General features: G+C 36.8%; 1 protein-coding gene across 4 annotated transcripts in view; it reads right to left on the reverse strand.

Moving 5' to 3' along the window:
* The window catches only part of SBF2 (SET binding factor 2), a 505,713-nt gene that overhangs the window by 72,311 nt on the left and 418,660 nt on the right, over positions 1-14,742 (reverse strand). For all 4 annotated transcript variants that reach the window (XM_043580629.1, XM_043580627.1, XM_043580628.1 and 1 more), the window contains 4 exons: positions 12,881-13,051; positions 4,771-5,033; positions 2,194-2,366; positions 1,068-1,141 (listed from right to left, as the gene is read on the reverse strand). In XM_043580629.1, coding sequence (XP_043436564.1) covers positions 1,068-1,141; positions 2,194-2,366; positions 4,771-5,033; positions 12,881-13,051 — 681 coding nt within the window. The remainder of the gene's footprint in view (positions 1-1,067; positions 1,142-2,193; positions 2,367-4,770; positions 5,034-12,880; positions 13,052-14,742) is intronic.

Consider the following 14,742-nt stretch of genomic DNA (forward strand, 5'->3'; position numbering starts at 1 on the left):
AAATGAACCAAACTGTTAAAGGTGGTACTATCATGGTTAAGGGCGGAGGTGAGGTGGAGTTGGAAAAATCATGAAGGACTTTCACTTTGTAGAATGTGTATTTCTCTAATGCTTCAATTTTATACAAAGAACATTGTTACTTCTGTAAATTTAAAAAACAAATACTTAGAAAAATAGATGCATCTTAAAAAGGAACTGCCCTTCTAGACCTTTACTGAAGATTAACACAATAAATGTCCAAATAATGAACATTTACACATCTTGGGAAATACACAATCACATGATACACTCCTCTGAAGATACCAGTGCTAGAAAAAAAAATTCATCTCTCCTGAAGATCTAATATGCTTATTTTTTACTAAGCAATAAAAACTACATAAATCAGTACTATTCTTTTTGTTGGCTCTAGGAAACTCTGAGCTAAATGTAAAGCCAAAGTTATAATGATCACTGTGTCTCAGATTTCTGATAGAATTACCTTTCTTGTCCATCCGGCTTCTGACTTTTCCTTTGAATTTATTTTTAATAGTTCTGTTATATAGGTAAGAGGGTCCTGACTGGTTTACAGACTGGTGCCAGACTAGCTGCAAAATAATCATCTGGGAGGCTTATTAAAGTATATATTCCCAGGCCAAGTCTCAGGGAACTCCAGTTTAGGAGGCTGAGGTGGGATTCTGGGCTCTCAATTTTTAATAGACTTCCCAGATGCTTGTGACGTATGCTTGTAATGTATACAGATTCAGGAACCTGGTATTTTTATGGTAACTCCCTTAAGCCCTTTTTTCTGGAAGTAGGCAGGGCATAAAATCTTGGCTTGGGCTTAGAAGTTCAAATGTTCATAATTTATGCCCTGCCTATAAAAACTGACTCAACAAGAGGCTATTATTGCTTCTTTGCTGAATCTCCTATTCTACTTCAGTATCTGTTTTATGAGGATCTACATGATAAAACTGGAGTTAATCTTGTAAAAAGTGAGGGGAAAGTATTTTCTGGGGCACACCAGCCTATTGTTTCTGTTTTTAAGAAGAGATGTTATACCCTGAAAACATGTAGTCTAGAAAAATTACCTTCTGTATCGGTGGGAGTCTTCTACTCTCTCGATGTACTGCTTCTAGGGTCTCAATGTGCATAGCTACAATTCCTAGAACAAGTCAGAGTATTCAAAATGAAAGAGCACAAAATAAGCAGAATACAAATCCTGAATATTTTACAATTAAAAACTAATCACAGTTTGGTGGTTCTTCAAAAAGTTAAACACAGATTTACCATATGATGCAGCAATTCCACTCCTAGTTATATACCGAAAAGATAAAAAAATAAGGACTCAAACAGATACTTGTATGTGAATATTCATAGTGGCCAGAAGGCAAAAAACCCCAAATGTCCATCAACAGATGAATGGATAAACAAAATGTGGTATATCCACATGGTGGAGTATTACTCAGCCATAAAAAGGAATGACATTGTGATACCTGCTACAACATGCATGAACCTTGAAAATATTATGCTAAGTGAAAGAAGTCAGACAAAAAAGGACTAATATTATATGGTTTAACTTATATTCAATATTTAGAAAAGGCAAATTCACAGAGATATAGAGGTTACCAGGGGCTATGGGGATGGAGAATAGGGAGTTACTGACTAATGGGTACAGAGTGTGATATGATTTGGGTGGTTAAAAAGTTTTGGTAACAGGGGCGCCTGGGTGGCTCAGTCGGTTAAGCGTCCGACTTCGGCTCAGGTCATGATCTCATGGTTCGTGAGTTTGAGCCCCGCGTCGGGCTCTGTGCTGACAGCTCAGAGCCTGGAGCCTGTTTCAGATTCTGTGTCTCCCTCTCTCTGACCCTCCCCCATTCATGCTCTGTCTCTCTCTGTCTCAAAAATAAATAAACGTTATAAAAAAAAAAGTTTTGGTAACAGTGATGATGATTGCACAACACTGTGAAAGTAATTAATATCACTGAATTTTATACTTAAAATAGTTTAAAGTGCCATATTTTATGCTACACATATTTTACCACAATTTAGAAATGTTAAAAAATTTAATTAGAACATAAATAAATATTATTGCTAAACTACATTGAAGACAAATATTGTAGGTATTATGCCAAAAAAAAGTAAACCCCTAAAAACAATTCTCACCCAATTATCTCCAATATTCTGGTTCTCTAATTTAATCTGCAAACTGATTACCTGGTATCATGCAATGAAGGCTCTTGATATGATCCTGAGTAACTCCACTTTCTGTGCAAACCTTGTCAATAAATCGGGTAATGAATCGCACAACAGAATTGGCGATGTCATTATTCTCTGAATCTTCAAACCCACTTTCTGTATCATAGCTCTCAGCTACACTTCCTGCAATACTGAGAAAGTCAAGGAAAGAAATCATGGTCAGTACTCAAATGTAACAAATGACTAATCTATCACAGTCAATTTCCATAGCAATTTAAATTTGCTTTCATTATGATATTCTACTTGCCTGCATTCGAAAGCTACTGTCAGGCATTGTCCTTTGGACCCAGATTTGTTTTTATAACAAATACCTTCTGTCATTCTCCTAAAAGGGAACTCAGGAACCACAGAAACTAAAACAAAAATAGACTCCTTCATTTATTATCTGATACTTGAACCTTCTAAAAGAAAACCCATAAAAACAACAATAAAAAAAACAGAAAAACAAAACAAAACAAAACAAAAACCCTGTTCTCTCTTAATTACTACATAGAGCCAGACAAAGTAATATGGCTATCTTTGGCCTCTGATAACTGGGGGACATGTTCTCTGGTGGACAAAGTAAAGGAATTTTTCCCAGAATATAGCATATTTTTTCCAAATGGAAGAACCAAACTGACCTATGAACCATTCTCTTGACAATATTTATCTCTTTGAGTGAACCACAACCCTTTTAGTCACTGTGAAGCCATCGATCTTCTGCAGGTGATAAAATCATGCAACAGAAGGGAATAAATTTGAAATGGAGTAGATGTAAAAGCTCCATCCCTGTCCTGGCTGCTTATTCGGTTCCCACTATTCAACAGTTACTCCTGCCTCCATGCCTTCTTTTAGACTGCTAACCATGGGAAAGACTCATTTGCCTGTTCTAACCTACTCAGTTCTCTTTCCTCCAAATTCAACCACATTAGATGAATCAGCTTTAAAGAAAAGCTAAACAGGGAATATGGCCTCACATCATACCAAAACATTAAAGAACCTGAGTGCCTTAGCCGCTCACTAGGCAGACTTTCAAGGAGCATGGTTATCTATAGTTTGAAGTGATGAAGGCCCAGGTTACATTGTTCACATAAAATAACTCTCTGCGGGAAGAAATAAGAGATCTGTGCAGCTGACTGCATGGTGCAAAAGACTGACTTCAAAACAACAAAAAGTAGACTAGCCTGGAAGACCAGAAGCTCTCAAGTGTTCTTGACAAAAATTAAGTATCTGGGATAGGGGGATTGAGAAATTGGGGTCAGAGATGTGGGCTTGTGGATGAGTTTCTAAGAGAGTATGAAGAGCCTGGAAGAGGGATTGAAAATGGAAAGAGAGGAGAAGCTGCCTGAAAGAGTCTGAGAAGGATTTATGAGAGAAGAACTACCAGGATGTTAGAGCATCACTGAAGACCTAAAAGGTTAGAGTTTCACTACTGTTGGGTATGCAGTTCATTTATTCATTCATTTAATCACATGTTCAACCAAATATTTAGTGAGTGTCTACTATATGCAAAGAGCTGGGGGTACAGCAATGAATGAATCATACAATAAGCAAATATATGAAAATAAATCAGGTGGTAGAAAGTGTCATGAAAGAAAAAAAATGCAAGGTAGGAGAAAGAGTGATGGATATGCTACTAAGATAAGGAAGTCAGGAAGGCCTAAGTAGATGACATATGACCAGAGAATTAAATGAAGTGAGGGAGTGATTGTTGTGACTATTTCAGGGAGAGTATTTCAGACTGTAGGAACAAGTACAAAGATCCTGAGGCAGTATTATGCTTAGAGTGTCTGAGGATTAGCATTAGCAGGGAGACGGTTTTACTGGCAGAAGAATGATAGGAAATAAAGTCAGAGAAGTTGTCAGGGGCCAAATCCGGTTAGGCCTTGTAGCCTATGGATTTATTCTCTGTGATACTGGAAGTCATTGTAGGGTTGGGAGCAAGGCATGGTTGAGGACACGATTATAAACGAATGCAATGCATACACTGAAAAAAGGAGGGCTGAGAAACAAATAATCACTTTGGCAAGAAGTTGATTAGTAATTTTCCAGACTGATTTCTGTAAATTGCTATGGCAGAAAGTAACTGAAGGGCTTGATCTGTAGTGGGTGAGACATTTGAAATATCAGGTCACAAAAGAGAAGAGAATGTGGGACATGGTTAAGAACAGTCAGATACGGGGTGTCTGGGTGGCTTGGTTGAACGTCTGACTCTTGATTTCAGCTTAGGTCATAGAATCTAGCCCCACGTGGGGCTCTGCACTCCATGTGGAACCTGCTTAAGATTCTCTCTCTCTTTTTCTCTCTCTCTCTCTCTCATTCCCACCCCCTTTCCCCTGCTCTCTCTCTCAAATTAAAAAAAAAAGAAGAATTAGATGAAGTGAAGATCTTTTAATATAAAAGAGTTGAAAAAAAAAAAAAAAGGAGTTGAGCAAGTCTGAAGGTAAGGAAAATGCTTAAATTTTTTGAAACATGTACAGGAGTATTTGCCCAAAATGGTTTATACTGTCTGCTAAGACAAGAATAGAAAGGTCTTGTGTGTGCACATTTTGGTACCTGTTTGTGACAATGCTGTTGCTTCCACTCTCCCAGTCGCCTGGTGCTGATGTTCTTAGGAGCTTATTCTTACTTGTATCCAATGGAACCAGCAGGTTCACCATGAGGTTTGCAAAATGAATGGCCTGACTGAAGACAGTGCTTTCCTCACGTTGCACCAGCTCCTGCTGAGTTGATTTGCTCAGAGAGGGCCAAAGGCGTAGCTGCTCGGCTGCCAGGTCCATTGCTGTCTTTTCCTGATATTGGTCATCTGGAAGCTTATCCTAAAAAAACAATGCAAATCTGTGACATCACACAAGCTCAGAAAGCATTGAACATGTTTCAATAATCCATCTATTAAATAAATATCTATGTCTCCAAAAAAACCCCATATAACCAAAACGTAACAACAAAACAAATTCTAGCCTTTTTCTTCCAGTTCCAGCCAATCTTGAGTGGAACCATGTGATAAATTCAGGGAAGCAGCAGCAAAGCATGGATGGATACATTTTGCACTGCTAACATTTCATTGCATTTATTTATCTCTATGGCTCCACCTCTTTCAAGCTGCTAATTATAACAAATTGCTAATGCAAATACCTATAAATGAATGAATGCACTCCAGCAGCATTTACTAATACAGTAAAACCTTGGATTGCCCGTAACTTGTTCTGCAAGTGTTCCACAAGGCAAGCAAACATTTCTAATAAATTTTAACTTGATAAAAGCAATGTCTTGCAATATGAGTAGTACATGATGCTGAATGTCACATGATCACAACTGAGCCAATGGTTCTTCTCTCTCTCTCTTGCTACGGGATTGTGGGTGATCGTCTCCCAAGCTCAGATACTTGGTCTCAGGTAGGGGTGCTTGGAAGAAATCAGTGATTTTTCAGAATGTCAGAAGTGCCCACAACTGGCACTAGCGTACTTTTTGTCACTTCAAAGCACCTATGGACAGTTCTTTGCTTTTCCATACAAGCTTAGGAATGCTTTGCTTCATTCTAGGTCATTGGATAGATTCCTTGTTAAAGTTGCATGAAAAGAAAAAATTCCATGGAGCCAATAGATAGCAGTGATTCTGTTAGTGATAAAGTCATCCCGCACAATAACCCTTCCTTTCTTATCTCCCTCACACCAGCCACAAAGGTTTTCAAAGGTAAGTGCAGGTTGATTTATTTTTCTTTATATTTTGTATTTTATTATTTTATATTATATTACAGTATTATAATAACTTTTATATGAATATTTTTGGGTTGTAGAACAAATCATCTGTTTTTCCATTATTTCTTTGGGGGAAATTTGCTTTGATATACAAGTGCTTTGGAGTACAAGCATGCTTCCAGAATGAATTATGCTCTCAAACCAAGGTTTTACTGTACTCTGATATGTTTCTTCTCTTCTGTTGTTTGGGAGGAGACAGAATGACCAAAATCACAAAAAATAGAGCTAATTTCTTTGTAAATGTGGGAGTCAAATATTATTAGGACACAGGTATACAGGTGGTAATGAGACATTTTATTTTTTATTAAGTTTTTAATTTTAATTTCAGTTTGATTAACATACAGTGTTATAGTAGTTTCAGGTGTACAATGTGGTGATTCAACAAGTACATAATACAACAAGCACTCACTACTCATCATAAGTATGCTCTTTAACCCCATCACCTATTTCACCCATTCCCCCCCCACACCTCCCCTCTGGTAACCACCAGGTTGTTCTTCATAAAGAGTCTGTTTCTCAGTTTCTCTCTTCTTTTCCCCATGATCATTTGTTTCTTAAATTCCACATATTAGTGAAATCTTATGGTATGTGTCTTTAACTGGCTGACTTATTTTTTTTTTAGCATTACACTCTTTTTTAATGTTTATTTATTTTTGAGAGAGAGAGCAAGAAAGAGCGAGAGGGAGCACAAGCAGGTGAGGTGCAGAGAGACAGAGGGAAACACAGAATCTGAAGCAGGCCCCAGGCTTTGAGCTGTCAGCACAGAGCCCGATGTGGGGCTTGAACCCACAAAACCATGAGATCGTGACCTGAGCCAAAGTTGGGACACTTGACTGAGTCACCTAGGCACCCCTAGCATTACATTCTTTAGCTTTATCCATGTAGTTGCAAATGGTAAGATTTTATTCCTCTATGACTGAATAATATTTCACTGTATACATATACCACATCTCCTTTACCTATTCTTCAATCAATGGACACTTGGGCTGCTTTCATAATTTGGCTATTGTTGATAATTCGCTATAAACATCAGTGTTCATGTATCCCTTTGAATTAGTGTTTTTGTATTCTTTGGGTAAGTACCCAGTATTGTGACAGTGTGATTGCTGGATTGTAGGGTAGTTCTATTTTTAATTTTTTGAGGAACTTCCATACTGTTTTGCACCAGTGTGCATTCTAACCAACAGTGCACGAGTGTTTCCCCACATCCTTGCCAACACTTGCTGTTTCTTATGTTTTTTATTTTAGCCATTTTGGCAGGTATGAGGTGATATCTCATTGCAGTTTTGATTTATATTTCCCTGATGGTAAGTGATGATGAACATCTTTTCATGTGTCTTTTGGCATTTGTATGTCTTCTTTGGAGAAATGTCTGTTTATATCTTCTGCCCATTTACTAATAATTTGCTTTTGGGGTATTGAGGTTTAGAAGTTCATTATATGTTTTGGATAGTAACCCTTTATAGATCTGTCTTTTGAAAATATCTTCTCTCATTCTGTAGATTGCTTCTTAGTTTTGTTGACTGTTTTCTTCACTGTGCAAAAGCTTTTTATTTTGATGTAGTCCTGATAGTTTATTTTTGCTTTTGTTTCCCTTGCCTCCGGGAACCTTTCTAGAAAAAAATTGCTATGGCTGATGTCTGAGAAATTACTGCCTGTGCTTTCTTCTAGGATTTTTATAGTTTCAGGTCTCACATTTAGGGTTTTACTCAATTTTGAGTTTACTTTTGTGTATGGTGAAAGATACTGGTCCAGTTTCACTCTTTTGCGTTGCTGTCCAGTTTTCTCAGCACCATTTGTTGAAGAGACTATTTTTTCCTATTGGATATTCTTTTTTCTTCTGTTGAAGATTAATTGACCATATAACTGTTGGTTTCTTTGTGGGTTTTTGATCTGTTCTATTGACCTATGTATCTATTTTTGTGCCAGGGCCATACTGTTTTGATTACTATGGCTTTGTAATATGACTTGAAGTCTGGAACTGTGATGCCTCCAGCTTTGCTTTTCTTTTTCAAGATTGCTTTGGCTATTTGGGGTGTTTTGTGGTTCCATTTAAATTATATGATTGTTCATTCTGGTTCTGTGAAAAATGCATAGCATTTAGTCTATTTACAATCACAGTAATTATTGATAGATATGTGTTTACTGTCATTTTATTACTTACTTGTTTGGTTGTTTCTGAAGATTCTGATCCTTTCCTGTCTTTCTCTCTTTTGTGGTTTGCTGGTTTTCTTTACTGATATATTTGGATTTGTTTCTCTTTATTCTTTGAATATTTATTAGCAGTTTTGATTTGTGGTTACCATTAGCTTTGCATATAACCTCTTCTGCATACGACAGTCTATATTAAGTTGATGGTCATTTAAGGCTGAACTCATTCTTTACTCCTGGCCTCCCCATGTTTTAGGTATATGGTGTCATATTTTACATCCTTTTATTTTGTGATTTCCTTCAGTGGTTTTTTATAGAAATATTCATTTTAACTGCTTTTGTGATTCCTACTTTCCTACTATCACTTTTGGTCTTTCTTTTCCTCTCATGGAGAGGAATTTAGTATTTCTTGCAGGGCTGGTTTAGTAGTCATGAACTCCTTTAATTACTGTTTGCCTATCAATCTCTTTATTTCTCCTCCTACTTTGAATGTTAGCTTTGCTGGATAGAGTTTTTGTGGATGCAAATTTTTCCCACTCAGCACTTTGAATATGTTATGCCACTCCTTTCTGGCTTGGGAAATTTCTGCTAAAAAAAACCTGGTGATGGCTTTACGAAGTTTCCTTTGTATGTAACTGTCCTCTTTTGTCTTGTGTCTTTTAATATTTTTGCTTTATATCTATATTTTCCATTCTAATTACAAGATGTCTTGGTGTGGATATGCTTCTGTTAATTTTTTTTCAGGGTTCTCTATTCCTCCTGGATCTGGATGTTTCCTTCCCCAGATTAGGAAGTTTTCAGGTATCATTTCTTCAGGTAAACCCTGTGACCCTTTTCTCTCTCTTCTTCTTTTGGGACTCCTATAATATGGATTTTATTATGTTTGATGGAGTCACTGAGTTCCTTATTCTATTCTAATTTTCATGATTCTTTTTTCTCTCTTTTGTTGTTCTTGATTACTTTCCATTACTCTGTCTTCTAGGTCATTAATTCATTCCTTTGTTTCCTCCATCCTGCTGTTCATTCCATCAAGCATGTTTCTCATTTCCTTTATTGAGACTTTTATCTTTGCTATATTATTCCCTATCTCTGTGTTAATCGTCTCACCGATGTCCTCCACTCTTTTCTCAAATCTAGTGAGTATCCTTATGATCATTGCTTTAAATTCTCCACTAGGTATGTTACTTAAATCTGTGTCACTTAGATCTCCAGCTGTGGCCTTGTCCTGGTTTTTCATTTGGGACAAATTCCTCTGTCTTTTCATTTTGTCTAAGTCTCTGTGCCTGTTTCTGGGTGTTAGAAAAGTTAGTTGTCTCCTGTTTTTTTAGGATAATGGCTTTATGAAGTTCTGTAGTATACTGCAATGTAGTGTCCTCTATTTTCCCAGCCCTGGTGCTTCCAGATACCTCCAGTGTGTGCTGTGTGTGGTCTGCTGTTGTGTCCTGGCTGCAGTGCATTGTAACTAGGTATGCTCTGGTCTGCTTGTGAAATGAGGCCTCTTGCTGTCCTCACAAAACTTACAGATGTGGATGGTATTGGCAGGGTTTGAGCTGGTCGTCTAGGGGAGGAGACCTACCAGGTTGGGGCTAAGAAGGCAGTTCCACTGAGTACAGGGGGTGGGGCTTGGAGTAAGAAAATTAGGTAGCTGCACTGGTTCCCACAGGTGGCTCTGTGTTTATGCTGAGGGCCAGGGAAGGGAAATGGCACCTGCCAGCTCCTTTGTTCCTGGAGGGGTCTCTGTGAATGCTGCCTCTGTGACATACTCTAAGATGAACAACTAACCTCCCCACTGTGTGTCCCAGGTTTTCTTCAGATTACTGTTTCTATGCAGTATGTCCTTGGGCTGTTTGGCCTGCTTTTTCTCCAAGAGCAGCCCCAGTGTCCTCTGGGCTCTCACTGAGCCAAGTCCACTGGCCTTAAAACTTCATGTTTTAAAGCTCTTCTGGTTGTAAGAATTCAAGAAATTGGTCCCTCTCACTTTCTAAGCCAGTTCTATGGGGATTTGTTTTCCCCATGCACGCCTGGTACGCAAGCTTGTCTCTTACTCTTCTGTGCAACTGTAGCTCCCTCTACCTCAATGGCCATGATCTGTTTCTCTTCCAAGCCACATCTTACACTTCCTACCTTCTTCAATGTGCCTTCTTCTCTATCTTTAGTTGTGGAGTTTGTTTTGCCATCTTCAGATTGATTTCTGAGGTTTTTAGATGATTTGATAGTTACCTACTTGTATTTGTGGGACAATGTGAGTCTATGGTTCTCTCCCACCATCTTCTTAAAATCCTCTTTCTTTTTTCTTTTTGGTATGTCTGACAATGGGATTTTAAACAGGAGTTTCCTAGTAGGCTGAAAAGTTAAGTAGAGCTAGTATATCTAGTCTCACTTATTTTAAAAAAAATTTTTTTTTAACATTTATTTATTTTTGAAAGACAGAGAGTGAGCAGGGGAGGAAGAGAGAGACACACACACACACACAGAATCCAAAGCAGGCTCCAGGCTCCAAGCTATCAGCACAGAGCCTGATGTGGGGCTCAAACCCACAAACCGTGAAACCATGACTGGAGCCGAAGTCGGATGCTTAAACGGCTGAGCCACTCAGGTGTCCCTAGTCTCACTTGTATGTAATCTGTGTATCATAGAAAGACTTCTTTAGAAAAGAGGACAGAGAAGTAGTGACATGTGTTTGCTCTACAAATGCTTTTGAGATATACCTCTGTTACACTACATCTGCTTTTAAAAACTATCAAAAGCACCATGCTAGCCCAAATATTTCTGGACCATGACCTCAAACTAATTTGCATCTGCTATAGTTACCCCTTACCCAAGTACATTTGGTGTTTTGAAAGAAAAATCTGAGTTTTACATTAAATTAAGTAAACAATTCACACTAGCAGTGTAGAATAATAGTTTGGAATATGAGATGTCAGCTATTTTTTAGTAATGTTTCTGTTCTTATCATACTCAAGAATAGACAAATAATGTTTAAAATTACATGAGATATACAAATATTTGAATACTACTATGTAATTCCTGTTAGGTATCTAAATTCATTTATCTCACATAATACAGGTCAATTTAAAATATGTGGTGATGTAAGAAACAACAAGTGTTGGCGAGGATGCAAGGAAAAAGCAACCCTTGTGCACTATTGGTGGGAATGGAAACTAGTGCAGCCACTGTGGAAAACAGAATGAAGGTTCTTCAAAAAATTTAAAATAGAGCTAATTTCCTTGTAAATATGGGAGTCAAATATTATTAGGACACAGGTATACAGGTGGTAATGATCCAGTAATTCCACTACTGGGTATTCACCTAAAGAATAGGAAAACACTAATTTGAAAAGATACATGCATTGATATGTTGGCATTATTTATAATGCCAAATTAGGAAGCAACCCAAATGTCCACTGACAGATGAAGAAAGATGTGGTGTGTGTGTGTGTGTGTGTGTGTGTGTGTATATATATATATATATATATATATATATATATATATATAATTCAACCATAAAAAAGAATGAAATCTTGCCATTTGCAACAACATGGATGTATCTAGAGGGTATAAATGCTAAGTGAAATGAGTCAGTCAGAGAAAGACAAATACCATATGATTTCACTTATATGTGTAATTTAAGAAACAAAACAAATGAACAAAGAAAAAAAGAGACAAAAAAAATAGGCTTTAACTATAGAGAACAATGTGGTGGTTCCAGAGGAAAGGTGAGTGGGGGAATGGGTGAAATAGGTGAAGGAGATTAAGAGTACACTTAATGTGATGAACACTGAGTAATGTATATAGAATTACTGAATCACTATATTGTACACCTGAAAATAATATAACAATGTATGTTAATTACACTGAAATTTAAAAAAGATGAAGTAAAATGGAGGGTGATGGGAAGGATCATCAGTAATGTATTAGCCCAGCATGTAGAATTAAAAATTACTCTTAATAAAAAAAAAATAAAAAATTACTCTTAAAGTGAATCAACATTGACAATCAGCCTTTAATCCTGGTTTAAGTTCAATTAATAAGGTTGGTAATTTCTAACATTTATTATTTACTATGTGTCAGGCACTTTTGAGTGCCCTTTACTTGTATTATACATCAAAGTCTTACAAAAATTCTATCTACTCATTTTACCAATGTGGAAATAAGGCACAGAGAAGTAAAGTGATTGCCTAAGACCAGACACTTAGTGAATGACACTTTAAAATTTCAGAAAATTTAAACTCCTTTTTCAAATTAAAAACAATTTTCTTGTTTTAAAATATTCTGATATTTTTCTGAAGTATAATTGATGCTGATAAAATATGTAGAAACATATAGAATATTCCTAAAAGGAGAACTAGACTTATTGCTGACATACTTTTGAGAAGAACTATTGAATTTTACATTTATTTTAGGGTCATTTAACTTTAATTTGACATTTCTTCAAAAAGTTAATTGCACAAAGACATCTGCCCAGGTCTTTTCATTTTCTTTTCTCTGTTCAACTTCCTATAATTGTTTCAAAAGGATTCTTATTTATTAAAATATAATAAAACAATTCTAATGCTAAAGAACTATATTAAGAAGTTATTATGGAAAAATGTAATATCAGAAATCCACACAGTAAAGACGGTCACGACAGGATTCCCTAAAATGAAACTTAAATGTACTGGTAGAAAGTGCTTGGGTTTCCTTTTGCCCTGGGAATATCTGAATAAGCTTTCCTTGAAGCCAGATCCCAGTCCCACACCAGCACCTTTCTTCTCTTACCTTTTGCTTCAGATATGGGGCATGATTGTCTTCCTTGGCTGAGAGATACAGAGAGCGAACCTGTTCCTGCACTGCACTGTAGAAGGTTGTCTCCCAAAATTGCTGATTCGTCCAAATGGGGTGGTCCTGCACACAGGTGTAAGCAAACTGGCTGACTCCAGGGGCCAGTTTCTGTGAGAACACACAATACATATCATCACAGGGCTGACCAAGTCATGAAGGTTCAGAAAATTACAGGGGTCATGGTTGATCATAGATGTTATCAAAGTGTTTACCTAAACAATACCTTATGGCAGTACAAGCTTAGCAATCAGCAACCTATTCATTTTTCTCCTTTCTTTTTTTAAACATATTAATTTTATAGCTGGCAACTTTGGGCTTCCTAGGAAATCCTTTAGGGTCTCAGTCACTTCACAGACATTTTAGCATCAGCTAGAAATCGAAGTTATTATATGAATTAGAGAATGTATGAAAAGTACCTGGCACTTTGGAGTTGGTAGTAGCTCTTATTACAATTAGGATATGTGAATGAAATCCATCGTAACCTAAACAAAGCTTCAGATAATTGAAATTTTTTTCTACTTGGTTTTAGAGTACATTTTGCTGGGGGGGAGGCACTAATTAAAATGTGAGTGAACCCGCAGTGTGGCCTTACACACAGAATGAGGGCGTGTCATGCATTTGGGACTCAAGAAGAATTATACCCTCCCTACTGGTCACTCTAGCCCATTACCTCCCCACCAAGACTGCTGCCTGCCTCACATACTCCCTAGCAGAATGTCCTGCACTTCAATGGCATTTTCTGGTAACCAAGACTGGTCAAGGGAAGGTAATCTCAAACCAAACCTTCGTTTCCAGGACTTCCTGCTGGGCTTCAAAGTAAGAGTAAACCTTACTCTGTGATTTACAATAGAAGGAAGGAAAACTAACTCTGCAGGCACTTGAGGCACTTCATAAATATTTATTGAGGCACTTCATAAATATTTACATATCTCACTTAATACTAAATATAAGATGCACCTTATTATTGCCAATTTAAGGAAGAGGAAACAGAAGTTCAGGGAGGTTTAAGTGATTGCCTAAAGCCAAATAACAAATTACATAAGTAGTAAAAACGATTTTCAAGCCCAAAGTTTGTTTGGTTCCAAAGCCACTGCTCTTTTTTGTATACCAAACTGTCTTGCAAAAAACATCATAAAAGAAGTTAAGTACTAATTAGCACTGCTGTTTTTTTCCTGTACTTCAGGGTTTTGTTTCCCAAAGTAATATTCTGCCTTGAAGGATCTGATATGATTTTAATTAACATTGTATTTTTACTTTCACATGTGATTCATATTGTCAGTTCCAGTTAATGATTTAAATAATCTTTCCATAGCTACTGGCTTTCATCTCTAAAGGTTAAAGGTATTTCAAAAATTTTTTAATCGATAATTTCTCAGCAAACAGCAGGTAATTGTCAATAGACAATTTTTGTTCATTTTATTTTTTGGAATTGAGTTCATCTGTTTTCAATGAGTAGGACTAAGGTTTCTGATAAGGTTTTTAAAGCAATTTAATAAGATTACTTCTCTTCTTTTGGAATGTTGGACACTGAAGATTACTATTAAGGTTATATATATAAGAGTTATGTAGCAAAAGTTGGTTCATTTCTTAGGGATGTATAACAGATGAATAAGATATCTGGTAAAAATGATATTCTAATACATGCTAATTTCCTTCTTGGTCTAGAGCAGACTAAACTTAGAACTGGAATAGGCACCATGCATACCACGAAATGTAACAGTACCTATTTAGTTGGAAGCGGGATGGCTGTGATTTTGCCTATGAGAGTCTATGTATTTCTGTATCACATGTGTAAGTCC

The sequence above is a fragment of the Prionailurus bengalensis genome, chromosome D1 (assembly GCF_016509475.1).
Source record: "Prionailurus bengalensis isolate Pbe53 chromosome D1, Fcat_Pben_1.1_paternal_pri, whole genome shotgun sequence".
In the NCBI taxonomy this organism is placed as follows: Eukaryota; Metazoa; Chordata; class Mammalia; order Carnivora; family Felidae; genus Prionailurus; species Prionailurus bengalensis.